Here is a 17439-nt window from a genome sequence, read left to right as displayed (position 1 = left end):
AGCCTCTCCTCCCCCTGAGCCTCTCCTCCCCCAGCCTCTCCTTCCCCCAGCCTCTCCTCCCCCCAGCCTCTCCTTCCCCGAGCCTCTCCTCCCCCCAGCCTCTCCTTCCCCTGAGCCTCTCCTTCCCTGAGCTTCTCCTCCCCCCAGCCTCTCCTCCCCCCAGCCTCTCCTCCCCCCAGCCTCTCCTCCCCCCAGCCTCTCCTTCCCCTGAGCCTCTCCTTCCCCTGAGCCTCTCCTTCCCTGAGCCTCTCCTTCCCTGAGCCTCTCCTTCCCCTGAGCCTCTCCTTCCCCTGAGCCTCTCCTCCCCCCAGCCTCTCCTTCCCTGAGCCTCTCCTTCCCCCGAGCCTCTCCTCCCCCCAGCCTCTCCTCCCCCCAGCCTCTCCTTCCCCCGAGCCTCTCCTCCCCCCAGCCTCTCCTCCCCCCAGCCTCTCCTTCCCCGAGCCTCTCCTCCCCCCAGCCTCTCCTTCCCCTGAGCCTCTCCTTCCCTGAGCCTCTCCTTCCCTGAGCCTCTCCTCCCCCCAGCCTCTCCTTCCCCTGAGCCTCTCCTTCCCCCGAGCCTCTCCTCCCCCCAGCCTCTCCTCCCCCCAGCCTCTCCTTCCCCCGAGCCTCTCCTCCCCCCAGCCTCTCCTCCCCCCAGCCTCTCCTTCCCCCGAGCCTCTCCTCCCCCTGAGCCTCTCCTCCCCCTGCGCCTCTCCTTCCCCGAGCCTCTCCTCCTCCTGAGCCTCTCCTTCCCTGAGCCTCTCCTTCCCCTGAGCCTCTCCTTCCCCCCAGCCTCTCCTCCCCCCAGCCTCTCCTCCCCCCAGCCTCTCCTTCCCCTGAGCCTCTCCTTCCCCGAGCCTCTCCTCCCCCTGAGCCTCTCCTTCCCTGAGCCTCTCCTTCCCCTGAGCCTCTCCTTCCCCCCAGCCTCTCCTCCCCCCAGCCTCTCCTCCCCCCAGCCTCTCCTTCCCCTGAGCCTCTCCTCCCCCTGAGCCGCCCGCCAGAGCTCAGAGGCCGAGCTGGCACCCAGAAATCCGTCACTGAAATGGCAGCCGTCTTCAGTGCTGCCCGTGTACGGGGCTGCTGACCCCGCCACGCTCACGTGTGGGCCCGTTTGCTAAGGCAGTCACTGTTCTAGAACAGTCCTGGGTCTTCCTGATATGTGGAGAATTCAGGTCACCTGTGGATCACCTGGAAAAGCCAAGCGGCCCCTCCCGCCCCCAGCGCCGGGGTCCCTGCTCACCGAGGTGCACACGCGTGTGCAGGTAACACTGACCACAGCTTCCGGCCCAGGGGACAGACGGACATGGCCGGAGGACCGAGACAAGCGGCCCGGTCACGTGACCCTGCCAGCCCCCCCATCTCTGCCCAGCCTGGCCACGCTGGCTCACCGTGAAGACCACCTTCAGGTTGTTGAGCATCTCGATCTCCTTCGGGAAGCCGCGGCTGCCCCAGCGCACCAGGTAGTTCTCACTGGGGGGGGGGGGGGCCGGCGTTGGTGAGGGGAGCGAGGGGTGCGCACGACCCCCCCCCCACAGCGCCGCCCAGGCCCAGCCCGCCCTCCTCCTGCCCAGGATGCCCCCAAAAGCCTTCCGCACCCCCCCCCAGGACGCTCTCCTCCTGCCCACCGCCCAGCCAGGGCGGACAAAGATCCGGAATCTCCATTTTCCTTCCACTGTGGGACCCTGGCCTGACTGAAGTCACCGTGGACATCGGAGAACTGAACGCAGCTGTGACTCCTCCCCCTCCTCCCCTTCCTCCTCCTCCTCCCCCTCCTCCCCTTCCTCCTCCTCCTCCCCCTGCTCCTCCTCCCTTGCCCCTCCTCTCCCAGCTCAGCCTCCCCCCAGGCACCCGTCACCCAGGGCAGCTCGGGGGCAGAGCCTCGGTCCCCGGGCCTCCTGCGAGGCCGCGGCACGCCCACCTTATGACGGCCTGCTTGCTGGGGTCGTAGAGCGACATGAAGAGCTCGGCGTCCTCCCCGATGCGGCACACGAAGTTCCGCACGAACACGTAGAGGCTGTGGGTGGGCGAGGAGGAGAGCCGGGAGCACGCGCCATAGTCGGCCTGGTCCCGGGACTGCGGGGGGGGGGGGGGAGAGAATCAGACCGCGGGGCTGATGCCAGCGGAGACACGGCCCGGACCCGGAGATGCCGCGGCCCCCGCACCCGGCGCCCAGGACTTCCACCGCGCCACGTCCCCAAAGATGAACTCTACACGCTGCTGGTTGAAACCTTCATGAAGGGGTCTGGGTGGTAGCTCAGCGAGAGTGCTCAACCCTCCCTCCCTCCCTCTCTCACACGCACATGCACACACGCACATGCATGTACATACATGCAAAAGAAAAGAGTGGTGGAGAAAGGAAGAATAAAAGAAAGGCAGGAAGAAGGGAGAAAAGAAAAGCTGGGCACTGTGGTGCACCTCTGTAATGCCAGCACGCAAACGGAGGCAAGAGCGTTGCAAGTTCAAGGCCAGCCTGGCCTACTTACTGCCTCAAAACTCTATGGACAGAAATATGCATTTTAAAAAAACAAGCTGAACTGGCGAGGTGCCACCGGGAGGAACTCGTAGGAGATCCGAACTCCTTTGGTCCGGTGGGACCAGGCCCTGCCTGGCGCCTCTCCACCCTGTCCACGCCCCCTGCCCACCCCCCCACACACACACACTGGATTTCCACACCATCACTGTTCAGAGCTCAGCTCTACCCCAGGGCCCTTGCATTCGCCCTTCCTGCCGCTGTTCTACCAGCCTTGGAGCTGCCCAGGCCGGCGCGTCCATGGAGACCAGATACCCAGCGTCTGCTCAGAGCCAGTCCCGACCTCTCTGGAATCAGAGGACCCTCCCGGCCCTGCCGAGCCGGTGACCTGGGCAGACCCCGGTTCACATCACCTTCCCCATCACCATCTGGAACCATCTGGAACTTACTCGCTCCCTGTCTTTACTTCGCTACCAGCCTCTGGTCAAAGCCATAATAAGGGGCTGAGGCGGCCGGGCCCCGGGCCCTGGGCTGGCCCTGAGGGACGGCTGGCCACGGCGGGGGCTGCCCAGCCCACGCCTGCTCACCATCTCCTCCCTGATACGCTCCGTGATCTTCTCCGTGGCCTCCTGGTGTGCGTGGAAGAGGCTGATGACGCTGGTGCGGCCGGGGTCCAGAGTGTTCCCATCCTCATCCCTCACGGTCAGGTCCAGCTCCAGGATCCTGAGGAGCACAGGACGGGGAGGGGGAGACCGTGCTGAGCTCCAGGGCCAAGGGGCCCAGGGAGGGCCAGGTGCGGGGCTGGTGGGCACAGGAGGGCCGGGCGCGGGGCTGGTGGGCACAGGAGGGCCGGGCGCGGGGCTGGTGGGCACAGGAGGGCCGGGCGCGGGGCTGGTGGGCACAGGAGGGCCGGGCGCGGGGCTGGTGGGCACAGGAGGGCCGGGCGCGGGGCTGGTGGGCACAGGAGGGCCGGGTGCGGGGCTGGTGGGCACAGGAGGGCCGGGCGCGGGGCTGGTGGGCCGGGGGAGGGCCACATGTTTACACAACGTTGGTGTGCATAAGGAGACATTGCGTGTGAAAAAGAATGCATGCAGCCTTGTGCGTGAAAACAGACAGCAACAAACCAGATGCGTCAGCTGCATGCTCACGGCCGGCCGGGGATGGCACACGAAGAGAGATCTCTCCAGAGAAGGACCCGACCGCCGGCAGAGGTGAAGAGCTGGGGAGGAACTGGGGCCGGGGCTGGCAGAGGGGAGGGGAAGCGGAGGCCCGGGCCTGTCTCTTTTGTGTGTGTGTGTGTGAGACATTTTACCACACGCGCCCATGCACAGGTATGCACACACAGACACAAAATCATCCTATTTGTTGTTGAGAAAGAGATGGAAAAATGGTGACCTAGAAAGGAATAGCACGGAGGCTCATGGCTCTCGGGTGGAGGCTCGCGGGTGGAGGCTCGCGGGTGGCCTCCACTACCAGACACGGGAGGGATCGGGCTGGGGAACGGGGCTGAGAGGCGGGCACAGTCTGGGGTGTGCAGACGCAGAGGGAAGCAAGCGGGTCACCGTGGCCCGCGTTCGGTGGGAAATCCACTCCCTCGAGTCAGGGGGAAGCTCCGCCACGCAGCCACGCGGGCAGAGGCAAGGCCGGAGCCCCCGCGGGGCCCGGCCCCGTGCCCTGGGGGGGATGGCGCCCGGGCACCACGCTGCCGCCTCCTGCTTTCCTAGATTCATCCGGAGGCGTGCTCGGCCCGGCCCGGCCCGGCCGGGAAGGAGGCCGCGCTGTGGAGCCAGCGCGTGGGGCGGGAACGGCCCGGGACGCCTCCTCCCTTCGCAACGCTGCGAACGCTTCACAAAGCAAAAGGGGTGCGCGCCGCGGCTCCCGCCTGTAAACCCAGCCACGCGAGACACAGACCACGGTTTCAGGAAAAGGAGAAGAGGGAGGAAAGGAAAAGGCCGGGCGGACGCTGCCGAGCCTCCCCGGCCTGTCAGAAACGCTCCCGCCTCCACCCGGAGCGCCAGGGGCAGCCGCAGACAACACACGCGGAAAACACACACGGAAAATACACGCGGAAAACACACGCGGAAAAACCACGTGGAAAACACACGCGGAAAACACACACGGACAACACACAGAGACAACACACGTGGAAAATACACGCGGAAAACACACACGGACAACACACACAGACAACACACGCGGAAAACACACACGGAAAATACACGCAGAAAACACACGCGGAAAAACCACGTGGAAAACACACACAGAAAACACACGTGGAAAAACCACGTGGAAAACACACACGGAAAATACACGCGGAAAACACACGCGGAAAAACCACGTGGAAAACACACACGGAAAACACACAGACAACACACGTGGAAAATACACGCGGAAAACACACACGGACAACACACACAGACAACACACGTGGAAAACACACGCGGAAAACACACGTGGACAACACATGCGGAAAAACACATGCGGAAAAACCACGTGGAAAACACACACGGAAAACACACGTGGGCAACACACGTGGAAAATACACACAGAAAACACACACAGACAACACACACAGACAACACACGCGGAAAACACACGCGGAAAACACACACAGAAAACACACGCAGAAAACACACGTGGGCAACACATGCGGAAAATACACACAGAAAACACACACAGACAACACACGTGGAAAATACACGCGGAAAAACCACGCAGAAAACACACGCAGAAAAACCATGCGGAAAACACACACGGACAACACACACAGACAACACACGCAGACAACACACGTGGAAAAACCACACGGAAAACACACACAGAAAATACACACAGACAACACACGTGGAAAACACACGCGGAAAAACCACGCGGAAAACACACATGGAAAATACACACAGAAAACACACACAGACAACACACATGGAAAATACACGCAGAAAAACCATGCCGAAAACACACACGGACAACACACACAGAAAACACACACAGACAACACACGCGGAAAAACCACGCGGAAAACACACATGGAAAATACACACGGAAAACATATGTAGAAAACCCACACAGAAAACCCACACGGCCCTCGCTCCCCAGCCTGGTCCTGTGTCCAACCGCCCCACCCCGCTCTCTCTGTCTCTGTCTCTGTCTCCCTCTCTCCATGTCTCTGTATCTCTCTGTCTCCCTCTCTCTGTCTCTCTCTGTCTCTCTCCGTGTCTGTCTCTCTGTCTCTCTCTCCGTGTCTCTGTCTCTCTCCACCCCCTCGCCCTCTTCTCCCCCCCCTCCCCGTGGCTCCCGCGCGCTGGCCACTCACCGGTTGCCGTAGTCGATCTTGGACGTGACCTTCTGCTTCAGCTCCTTGAGCTCGTCCTTGGGCAGCGTCCCGGACAGGAGCTGCGCGCGCCACTCCACCAGCTCGCACATCATGGCCTGCAGCTGCAGGAAGCGCTCCTTACGGCTGGCCTGGGGGGGGAGGCGGGCGTCGGCCATGGCCTGTCCAGCCCTGCCCAGCCCAGCCCAGCCCAGCCCTGCCCAGCCCAGCCCAGCCCAGCCCAGCCCAGCCCTGTCCAGCCCAGCCCAGCCCTGCCCAGCCCAGCCCTGTCCAGCCCAGCCCAGCCCTGCCCTGCCCAGCCCTGTCCAGCCCTGCCCTGCCCAGCCCAGCCCTGTCCAGCCCAGCCCTGTCCAGCCCAGCCCAGCCCTGTCCAGCCCAGCCCTGTCCAGCCCTGCCCTGCCCAGCCCAGCCCTGTCCAGCCCAGCCCTGTCCAGCCCAGCCCAGCCCTGTCCAGCCCAGCCCTGTCCAGCCCAGCCCTGTCCAGCCCAGCCCAGCCCTGTCCAGCCCAGCCCTGTCCAGCCCTGCCCTGTCCAGCCCAGCCCAGCCCAGCCCAGCCCAGCCCAGCCCTGCCCTGTCCAGCCCAGCCCAGCCCTGTCCAGCCCAGCCCTGTCCAGCCCTGCCCTGTCCAGCCCAGCCCAGCCCAGCCTAGCCCAGCCCTGCCCTGTCCAGCCCAGCCCAGCCCAGCCTAGCCCAGCCCTGCCCAGCCCAGCCCAGCCCAGCCCAGCCTAGCCCAGCCCAGCCCTGTCCAGCCCTGCCCAGCCCAGCCCAGCCCAGCCCTGCCCAGCCCAGCCCAGCCCAGCCCTGCCCAGCCCAGCCCAGCCCTGTCCAGCCCAGCCCTGTCCAGCCCAGCCCAGCCCTGCCCTGCCTAGCCCTGTCCAGCCCTGCCCTGCCCAGCCCAGCCCTGTCCAGCCCAGCCCTGTCCAGCCCAGCCCTGTCCAGCCCTGCCCTGCCCAGCCCAGCCCTGTCCAGCCCAGCCCTGTCCAGCCCAGCCCAGCCCTGTCCAGCCCAGCCCTGTCCAGCCCAGCCCAGCCCTGTCCAGCCCAGCCCTGTCCAGCCCTGCCCTGTCCAGCCCAGCCCAGCCCAGCCCAGCCCAGCCCTGCCCTGTCCAGCCCAGCCCAGCCCTGTCCAGCCCAGCCCTGTCCAGCCCTGCCCTGTCCAGCCCAGCCCAGCCCAGCCTAGCCCAGCCCTGCCCTGTCCAGCCCAGCCCTGTCCAGCCCAGCCCAGCCCTGTCTAGCCCAGCCCTGTCCAGCCCAGCCCAGCCCTGTCCAGCCCTGTCCAGCCCAGCCCAGCCCAGCCCAGCCCTGTCCAGCCCAGCCCAGCCCTATCCAGCCCAGCCCAGCCCTATCCAGCCCAGCCCAGCCCTGCCCAGCCCTGTCCAGCCCAGCCCAGCCCTGCCCAGCCCTGCCCTGTCCAGCCCAGCCCAGCCCTGTCCAGCCCAGCCCTGTCCAGCCCTGCCCAGCCCAGCCCTGTCCAGCCCTGCCCAGCCCTGCCCAGCCCTGCCCAGCTCGGTGGCGCCCTGAGCCCTCTGGTTCTTGGCAGGTGGAGGAGCTGTGCCCCCCAAATCACGCACAGCAAGGCTTCGGGGGCTGGAGCCGCTGCACAGCCCCGAGGACCTGCGCTGTCTGCTAGGCCACATAGGAGAACAGACGCTGGGGGTGTGGGGGTCACAAAGCCGTGGATTGCCACAGCAAAGCCGACTCTCAGGCCTCCACTGGGGCTGTGCGGCCGAGGGCCAGGGCTTGGCCTCTCTGGGCCTCTGTGGTCTCAGGCAGGCCCACATGGGCTCGGCCACATGAAGAGAGAGTCCACGGCAAAGGCCGGGGCGCCAGCGTGGACGGGCGGGCGGGCGTGAGGGAATGCTCACCACGTAGAGCTGCTTCCAGATGCCGCCCCACTCCCACAGCGTGGCCGCCACCTCCTGCGCCAGCGGGGTCTCCGCGGGAGCCACGCTCTCCGAGTGTCTGGAGGGACAGGCCACCGTGAGACGCGGCAGCGCAGAGAGGCCGCCCCGACTCCGCACCGGCCAGGGCCTCTGCGCCCGGCCCCAGGGTCCCCCACTCCTCCCCCAGCTCCCACGCCAACCGCGCCCCGCAGCCCAGCGGGGGACGCGGGGAATACCGGGGAGCGGCACTGGGCACATGGCGCCGGCTGGCAAAGCACGGCCAGCGCTGAGGGCACCGGGGCGGGGCGGGCTGGGGGGGGGGCACATACCCCCCTCTCTCCACCGTGGCCTCCTTGATGTGGATGAAGGACCTGGGGAAGATGCCCTGTGGGGAAACCCAGAGTGAGCAAGGCCCGGCCGCCGTCCCGCGGGGCCGAGGGACGCCCACAGGAGGAGAAAGGAGACACAGCGGCCAGAGAGGCCGCAGAGGGGCCGGGAGGCGGGCGGGGAGGGCGGGGTGCAGGCAGGGCCGGGCGCCCCAGGAGGACCGAGAGGCGGGGCTGTCCCCACGCGCACACGCTCAGCTTACCTGCGACAGCTTGTGCTTTAGGAGATAGCCCCGAAACCAGTCTGCAAAGAGGAAACACGGGCGTGGGAGGAGCGGGAAGAGGAAGCACGGGCGTGGGAGGAGCGGGCAGGGTCTCTCCTCTAGACTGTGTGTGCAGCTGGGCAGTGTGTGTGCGTGTGTGTGTGTGTGTGTGCGTGTGTGTGTGTGCACCCACGTGTGCACGTGTACACACAAGCTCCCGCACCAGCACTGAGGCTTGACGCGGGCTCTGAGAGCCATCCCTTAGCTTTTTCGGTACAAGCCTGGGGCTCTGCCATCCGAGCCACGCCTCCATTTCTGGCTTGTTGATGGTTTGTTGGAGGTAAGCGGCTGATGGGCTTTTCTGGCCAGCCTGGCTTCAAACTGTGACGCTCAGCTCTCAGCCTCCTGAGTAGCTGGGCTTACAGGCGTGAGCTACGGGTACCTGCCCACCGCCCACCAGCGAGGGGCCACAGGTCTGTGGATGTAGGGCTGTGGTGCTCTGGGAGCCTCGCAGCCGCATCTAGAAGCAGCCAGAGGCCCAGGTGCGCCAGGGCGCTGCGGATGCGGGGCAAAGCCCCCCCCCCCCCCCCAGCCCAGCCAGGCCTCCGTGGGGAAGCGCGGACTCAGGGTCAGGAGGAAGTGAGCTCTGATGGCCAGGCCGCGTGCCAGCCTGCAGGCTGCAGATTCTCGGCCAGGGCATGAGGCTCCTTGGGCTCGGGGAGCTGCGGGCGCCGTGGTCTAGGAAGATCACGGTGCTGGTGTCCGGAGCCTGCGGCCCGGTGTCCGTACACGGTTGTGGGATGGGGGGCGCGTGGGCCGTGGCTCACCTCCGCAGGTCTCCTGTATCCGCACCACATCGCCGATCTGCAGGGAGAGCTGCGGCGCCCGGCCGCCCTGGAAGTTGGAGATGGCTGTGGAGAGAGGGGAGAGAGGCATGAGGCCCCCGAGCCCCAGACCCGGGTGCTTCCCACCGCCCCGCAGCCGTGGCCCAGTGCCCGGGGCCTCTGCTCACACCCGAGCCTGACCTCCCCGTGGGGACCCCGCACGGCCTCCCTCGGGCCCAGGAGCCGCCCATCCCAGCCGCACAGAAGACGCGGAGCCACCAAAAATCCAACAACGTGGCCAGGAAGTGGGGGGTGGGGGACTGGCTGAGTGCCCACCCCAGCGCGCCACGCTGTGCCCCCCACCACGCCAGCCCTCTGATGTCCCCGCCGGCTGGCCTGTCCCGCTCTGCTCAGCCGAACCTGCTTCTGTCCAACCCAAGCCAACCCTGGTTTCTCCACCCAAGCAGAATCCTGAGTCTGGTGTCCTCCCTACGCGCCCAGGACCAGAGACACTCAAGTCATAAAGTACAGAAACAGAGGAACCAAGGCAATCCAGGCAGAGGGTGGAATATCACTCAGCCAGGAAAAGGAAGTAAGAGTGAACCGTGCGATGGTGTGGATGGGACTCGAAGGCATGGTATTACTCCATTCCACTTAGATGAAGACGGGGAAGGAGAAACTCCAGAGATGCAGAGCAGCCCCATGGCTTCCCCACTGAGGGAGAGGGCTGGGGAGGGACTTCTTTTTGTTTAATTTTGTAGATCCAATGGTGTGTTGTGGAGTAGCAAATCGTCTCTGGCTAGGAAACATGGACGGTTTTGTCTTTCAATGTGTTCCATGGCTCCACATTGTGCGCTGCATTTTTTAACTACTTAATTTTTTAACTAATTAATCAACCATTACTGTTTTTTTGGTCAGGGCTGAGGGTTCGAGGCCAGGGCCTCACGCCGCCAGCCCGGAGGCACGCCTCGCTGGCTATTTTAGGGTGGGCTTCCCGCCCTCTCAGGGATTGCAGGCGGACCCCGGGGCGTCCACGGAGGGAGGGCGTCCCTGGGGCCAGCTGGGCCCTGTGTCCTTCCCGAGGCCACCTCTGAGGGGTGGGGAAATGCTGACCACACCCCCCCCCAGTCCTGGCCTCAAACCTTAATCCTCCCGGCTCAGCCCCCCAGGCAGCTAGGATGACAGGTGTGAGCCACCCAGCCTGGGAACTGTGCACCTCAAGATGGCCGCTGTAGAATGTAACATCCCGTTGGGAGCCTCGGGGCATCTTAGAGACACAGCCCTGAAGTTAAAGACCAAAGGCCCCTCAGTCAACTTGGAATAAAGTATTCCTCTTTTAAGAGGGATTCCCACAGAGCTCTTGGGCCAGGGCGGGCCGCCCCACCCCACCCCGCCCCGTGGAGGTTTCGCCCCGCCCCGCCCCACCTTCCCCGCCCCACAGCCTGCCTCCACCTCCCTGTTTTTGGCCTGGTTTCAGGACTTCTTCCCAGCTCCCTGCTGTCCCTGGTGCACCAGGCAGATTTCAGTGTGGAGGTCAAAGGTTAGCTCAGCAGGACACCTCCCAGAGGCAGGGCTGGCTTGGGCCCTGGGGCGGGCCCTGTGTTCAGTCCCCTCCCCCCACCTCTCTCCTGGGTGTCTCCCCCAGCAGTGTCCTCCTCAACGCCAGGCTGGAGGGCTCCCCAGGGCCCAAGCTGCAAGTCAGGGAGGGAGAAGGGGGGCAGGTTTGACTTCAGCCTCTGACCCCGGGCCTCCGTTCCCAGGCCTCTGGGGGGCGGGGAGCTGACGGGGCTGTCAAGGGAAGTGGCTTTCTTGCGAATCCCCATTCTGTGGATTTTCTAAATGACTCACAGGAAGCGCTGCACCCCGAGGAGGCTTATCTCTGCTTCTGCATCTCCACCCGGCCCACCCACCAGCGCCTCTCGCCCAGCCCCAGCCCCTGTGCGGCTGAGTGAACGGGGGGGGGGGACACCCCACTCCCCACACAGGGGGTCCCGGGAGAACCCGCCCCATGTCAAAGGACAGCAGCCCCCCCCAAGGCCACAGCAATTACTGCCGGGGGCAGAGGGCTAGCCTGAGCTCCCGGCCATCTCGGGCCCTGAGGCCAGCGGACCCGCACTCGAGCCCAGGCCGGTAAGCCCCCGGCAGCCATTCCCACGCGCGTGGGATCTCCATCAGCGTGAAAGCGGGAATCGCCCCAGGACCCCATGTTCTGCCCAGAGCAGCTATCTTCTGCTCATCAAGGGCCCGAACCAAGGGGACAGAATGAGACAGAACGGGGCTCCGACCAACCGCACACCACCAGACAGAAACACAGGCTCCTTTGTTGGCAGATGGGGAAACAGAGGCCGAGGGCAGAGGGGAGACATCTCCAGCAGAAAGAGTCACGGGTAACGCTCTGGACGTCTAAATGCCCACTGCCCTGGGCCTGTCTTCCAGGGAGAACAGCAGACTTGCCCTGTGCACGCATTGCTGGCCACGCACACAGCCCTGTCACAGACACCCGGGGGCTCCCACAGCTTGGGCATTGGGGTACAGGCCTGGGTAGGCCGGAGGCCCCAAGAGTTAGCTCTGACCGTTCACTTAGTTGTCACCATAACCTGCAAGGTATCTCACACACACACAGGAATACCTATAGCACAAGACAGCCACAGATTCGAACCCAGAGCAGAGCCCAAAGTCCTGCTCCGCTGACCAGCCCGTTCCTGCGTCCACAGTTTATCCTCTCGGGATGGCCGCGAGCGACGCTGTGCTAGCCCGCTGGACATGGCATTCCCGGCACACCAGGGGCCCCGGCCCTCACCGGATGGCTATTACGTTTGATTGTGTGTGTGTTTAACCTGGTTTGCTTTTTCTTCTGTCCTTTCTTCTTTGGTCCTGGGGACGGAAGCCAGGCCATGACCCTGGCTCAGCTGCGCGCTTCCCCACTGAGCCACACTGCAGCCCGGATGGCAGCGATGCCTGCGCTGGCTTTAGTGAACCTAAGTTCCATAGGGAGAAAGTCGGGGTTCCCAGGGAGGGGATTTTGACCCAGCTTGGGGAGAGGTTGGCGGGGGGCAGGACGGGAGCGGCCAGTGTCCGGCAGAGACCAGCGCCGCCACCCAGCTGTGCACTGGCCCGACCACGGCCAGTCCACCCCTGCCGGTCCGTCAGCCGCGGCCCCCGCCGGGCGTCAGAACGCGGCGGGCTGGAGGAGGCAGAGGCCGCGGGAGCGGTCAGGTTACTGGGGGCGCCGGCGTTGGAATGGATTCATGTAGGTGTCATGGGACCTCAGCTTGATCCTGAAAGTGGGGGTTGCTAGAAAAAGAGAAACTGGCCCCTCGCGGATTCTGCGCCACCTGTGGTCACCCTGACACTCACGCCGGCCACGGTGTCAGCCACGGACCACGAGCCCCACACACACACCAGACCCTGCCCGGACCACACACTGCGCGCGACACGAACCTCAGGCTTCAAGAAGTTCCCACAGTAACAGAAAGCACAGGAACACGCCGGGGACCCTGTGGCCCCCAGGCGGCCGGAGGCCGAGGCCCGCCCCAGCATCGCACTGGCATCGCACCGGCCCTTCCCTGCGCTCCACAGACACCGGCATGCACGCACGCACGCACACACGCTCCTACACACGCCCGTGTTCCCGTCCACACAGAGCTGGAAGAGGGCATCGGCTCTGCACCCACACACAGAGTGCGGCGGACTCCGCACCCGCAGGCTGGGAGGGCAGGAGCGCCACGCGGCCCCCTCTACCTCCCCGGCCTCCAGACCAAGGGAAGAACAAACACGAGAAACAAGTCTGAAGAGAGAGGAGCCCGGCTGCCCACTGCCGCCGCCGCCGCCGCCGCCGCCGCCGGGGCTCTCTGAGATGCCAGGCCCCACGAGGGAAGGGAAGTGAGAGTGGGCGGAGAGGAGGGTGGAGGGAGGGAGGGAAGGGCGGCCTCGGGCACTGGGCAGGGCTGGGAGGGGTGAAAAGGGCAGAGGGGGGAGGGGAGTCGCTGGGCTGAGATGGACAGTCGGCAGGTTCATGCAGTCCCACTGTGGGCAGGGGCCACATGCAGGTGTCCAGGGCGTGGAGAAGAGCTCCACCCAGAGGGCCTGGGAGGGAAGGGGTGGGTGGGACAGTGAAGGCAGCTCCCTTGAGAGGCCGTCAGAAACCCAAACCCTCCAGCCCTTCCCCTGCCTCTCAGGTTCACCCACCCACCCATATACCCACTCACCCATCCATCCCTCCCTCCCTCCATCCCCCCATCCATCCATCCACCCATCCATCCAACCACCCAACTATCCCTCCATCCATCCACCCATCTATCCCTCCATCCATCTGTCCATCCACCCACCCACCCATATACCCACTCACCCATCCATCCATCCATCCACCCATCTATCTCTCCATCCATCCACCCACCCATATACCCACTCACCCATCCATCCATCCATCCACCCATCTATCCCTCCATCCATCCACCCACCCATATACCCACTCACCCATCCATCCATCCATCCACCCATCTATCCCTCCATCCATCTATCCATCCATCCACCCACCCATATACCCACTCACCCATCCATCCATCCATCCATCCATCCACCCATCCATCCACCCATCCATCCATCCATCCATCCACCCAACCATCCATCCATCCATCCACCCATCCACCCATCCACCCATCCACCTACCCATCTATCCATCCATCTGTCCATCCACCCATCCACCTATCCATCTACCCATCCACCTATCCATCTACCCACCCATCTACCAATCCATCCATCCAATCAACAGATATTAATGGACACCTGTCCTGTCTGGACACTACACAGGACGAGAAGGACCAGATGTAGCCATCCCAAGCACAGACAATCCAACACAAGGCAGCAGTGAGGCATGATGGGATGCTGGCTGGCAGGAGTGTTCCGGAACCAGGGAGCCAGAGCTCCACCCGGGAAGCGGTTCCTCCCTTTCCCCTCCCCGAGAAATGGTGCTAATAACTGTGCTTCTCACGGCTCCATTCAGAAAGCAAGATTCTTCCTGGGGCGGAAGCTTCCTGAGGCGCGAGTATGGACCTCACTACCCTCCTGGGACCATCCACAGCAGAGATGCGTTGGACTCCATTGATTGGAAGGGACAGTGAGACTCATTTTCTTACTCCAGAGCTCCTGGCTCCCAGAATTCACTTTCGTTTGTCAGTTGCCGGGCTTGAACTCAGGGCCTGGGTGCTGTCTCTGAGCTGTTTTGCTCAAGGCTAGTGCTCTACCACGTTAAGCCACAGCTCCACTTGAGTTTTCTGGTGGTTCATTGGAGATCAGAGTCTCACAGACTTTCCTGCCTGGGCTGGCTTTGAACCATGATCCTTAGCTCTCAGCCTCCTGAGTAGCTGGGATGACAGGTGTGAGCCACCGGTGCCTCCCAGAATTCATATTTTGAACAGATCGGGTTGGCTTACAAAAGGTTTTCCAAGCATACTTTCCCTCCCACAAGCAGGGTTTAGTGAATTCACAACACAACACCACTATGTGTCTGTCTGTGTAGAATCCCACGGACTGAGGACCACTGTCTCCCAGGGACCCACAGCAGCTCCCTGGTACTCACACTTCCCTGCCTTCACCCCAGGCTGCACAGGCTGTTGGGGGGGACAGAGTCTGAAACAGAAATCACTATCACTGCAGAAGGACCTCTGGTGCTTTAGGAAAATCAGCGCGCTCTGAGACGCAGACGCTGCTCTGACCCGGCTTTGGAGACCGGGGCGCCGAGGCTGGGAGGGGGCAGGGGCCTGCCTGAGACCGTGCTGGGATCTAGCATGGGTACTGGAGGTCATGACGTGTCACCACAGCCACCCTGCTTACGTGCCCCAGGGCCCTCCCACGGCCCGGCACGCTCGCTCTTCTGTCTACCCGGCGTCCCTCCACACGGGCAGAAGCAGAGATGGGTGCCCTTCCCTGCTCAGGACTCCAGAAACCTCCAACAACAGAGGGAGACGCCCCGGGTCTCCCGTCCCATTTTCAGATTCGAATTTGCACTCCAGTGCATCTGATTGCACCAACGGCTCTCCGCTAGCGGGCCAGCACCTGCCTCCCTCCCCCGCCCCACTTCCGGCCCCAGGAGGCCTGGCCTGGGCTTCGGAGCTCAGAGAAAGAAGGCCCTGGGCTGGGCCTGGGCCTCCACAAGTCTCCCTGGGGGGAGGGGGGGCACCCATGCCGAATCAGGGTCTTCTGAGCCAAGAAGGCAGCAGGGCCTGAGGTCCTGAGGCCAAGGTGGGAACGGCCCCCCTCCCCCACCCCAGGAGGCCAAGTCTCCAGGTGGGGCCGTGCCGGGCTCCTGGGAGGGGCCAGGGGTCCTGTGATCCCACCTGGGCCCCGGGAGGACATGCCGGGAAGGTGCCCACCTTCCTCCCGCCTTCCTCTGCCCCAGGACCCCGGCAGGGACGTGGGGAGATGCGCCCCAGACCTCCACCCGGCCAGCGTGGCAGGTGCCGCGCATCTTCCTGCACCAGGCTGGCCGCCCAGGTCCTTCCTCCCGGGCTCCCAGCTGGATCCCGCCCGCCCCGGCCCGCACCTACCCACGCCGAGCAGTTCCTTGTCGGTCCTGCGCCAGGGGGCCATGGCTGCCTGGGCCTGGTCCTCCCGTGGGGAACCGGCAGGGGTGGCAGGGCTGCAGGGCCACTTCCTTCCTCTTCGTGAACTCTCAGGGCCCGCCCTCCCCGTACTTCCCTCCCTCTGCCGCCCGCAGCAGGCCCGATGGCTGCCAGGGACCCGGCTCTGAAGGCCACCCACTGGTGTCTTCCCCAGGTGAGTGGGCCCGCCCGGATCACCCCGGGGGCAGTTTCCCGGATCTCTGAGTGTCCTGATTCCACAGCTCCTACCTTCCCTGCACAGGACTGTGCTTCTGTGGCAAGCGTCCACCGACCCCAACTCAGCCCAAGCAGTGGAGACTGCAGGCATGCATCATGATAGGAGCCCGGTGGGTGTACCCTCCACCATCCTAGGCCTTTGCAGGGATCACCGGAGTGAACTACCAGGACAAACCCCCACCCACATTTGTGGTGTCTTTCTAAATGCTGTGGTTGGAGTAGGCGTGCCTCCATCTGGCTCCGTGATCGTTGATCTGTCAACTCGATCGGCTTCCGAGGTGTCTTCTGATGAGGACATGCTAGACCACTCCACTTGCAGGGAGTTTGGTCTTCTTGCGATCCTAGACCAAAAGACGCATCGGCGAGACAGCTGCTGAAGTTTGTTAAGATCTGTAGATTGAAAACAATGAACCCTGTCAATGTTTCATTTTCTTTAGTTATTTGGTCTTTGGGCTTCAGTTGTTGAGGATATTTTAATTAAAAAAATCTAGCTTCGCACAAGGGGCTAATGCCTATAATCTGGGCTACTCAAGAGCCTGAGATCTAAGGTTGGAGGTTCAAAGCCAGCCCAGGCAGCAGTGTCTGTGGAGCTCTTTTATCTCCAATTAATCAGCAAAAACCTGGAAGTGCAGCCGTTGCTCAATTGGTAGAGCATTAGCTCTCAGGGACAGTGTCTGGGTTCAAGCCCCAGGACCAATAAGTGTGTGCACGCATGCACACATACACATACACACAAAGTCGAACACAGACTGAGTATTCCATATTAAAATGCTCAGGACCAGGGCTGGGAAGGTGGCTCAGTGGTAGAGCGCTTGCCTTGCATGCCTGAGGCCCTGGGTTCGATTCCTCAGCACCACATAAGCAAAAAGAAAAAAGCCGGAAGTGGTGCTGTGGCTCAAGTGATATAGCGCTAGCCTTGAGCTGAAGAGCTGAGGGACAGCGCCCAGGCCCAGAGTTCAGGCCCCACTACTGGACCCCCCTCCCTCCCCCCCAAATGCTCAGGACCAGAAATGCCTCAGATTTCTTTTTATTGTAAAATATTTGCAAATACATGATAGATTTGGGATGGAACCTAAGTCTAAGCAATTCATTCGTTCCATGCTCTCATTTTCCCGAGGGGAGCTTTGTGTGCGGCACTGGGGTTGTATCCTGGCCCAGGGACCCGGTGCTGAACTTTTAGTTCTTTGCTTTCAGACCAGGGCTGGCCAGCTGGTACCTGCTGTGTCCTTTGGTTTGGAGCACGCGTCTTCTCCAGGTTCTCTGGGGGCTGGGCAGGGGGGAGGGGAGTCCATTGGCTGTGGTGATCCTTTATGTCATGGTTTTGTACAGTTCTAGTTTGGTTTTGCCTGTTTAAGTCAGGAAATTGAGGGCATGTTTACAAGGTTCCTCATTAAGGGAGCCCCCCCTCTCCATGTGTGAGGAGGTAGTGTGGTTGATAAGGCCGCGATACTGTAGCCCGCACTGGCTTTGGACTCAGATCCTTCTGCCTCAGCCTCCTAAGGGCTGGGGTTCCAGGTATGCCTCACCA

At 63.3% G+C, this 17439-nt stretch overlaps 1 protein-coding gene across 1 annotated transcript in view; it reads right to left on the bottom strand.

Moving 5' to 3' along the window:
• Dock2 (dedicator of cytokinesis 2) overlaps positions 1 to 15694 on the bottom strand; it is a gene marked incomplete at its 3' end in the record, with an annotated part of 30675 nt that extends 14981 nt beyond the window's left edge. Inside the window, exons 1-9 of the mRNA XM_069994001.1 lie at positions 15621 to 15694; positions 9079 to 9162; positions 8252 to 8292; positions 7992 to 8047; positions 7645 to 7741; positions 5763 to 5911; positions 3037 to 3172; positions 1898 to 2052; positions 1368 to 1449 (exon numbers count right to left, since the gene is read on the bottom strand). Coding sequence (XP_069850102.1) covers positions 1368 to 1449; positions 1898 to 2052; positions 3037 to 3172; positions 5763 to 5911; positions 7645 to 7741; positions 7992 to 8047; positions 8252 to 8292; positions 9079 to 9162; positions 15621 to 15663 — 843 coding nt within the window. The remainder of the gene's footprint in view (positions 1 to 1367; positions 1450 to 1897; positions 2053 to 3036; positions 3173 to 5762; positions 5912 to 7644; positions 7742 to 7991; positions 8048 to 8251; positions 8293 to 9078; positions 9163 to 15620) is intronic.
• Positions 15695 to 17439: the final 1745 nt, after the last annotated feature.

The sequence above is a fragment of the Dipodomys merriami genome, unplaced genomic scaffold (assembly GCF_024711535.1).
Source record: "Dipodomys merriami isolate MVZ:Mamm:240054 unplaced genomic scaffold, mDipMer1.0.p SCAF_44, whole genome shotgun sequence".
In the NCBI taxonomy this organism is placed as follows: domain Eukaryota; kingdom Metazoa; phylum Chordata; class Mammalia; order Rodentia; family Heteromyidae; genus Dipodomys; species Dipodomys merriami.
This window is presented reverse-complemented; position numbering and strand designations above follow the sequence as displayed.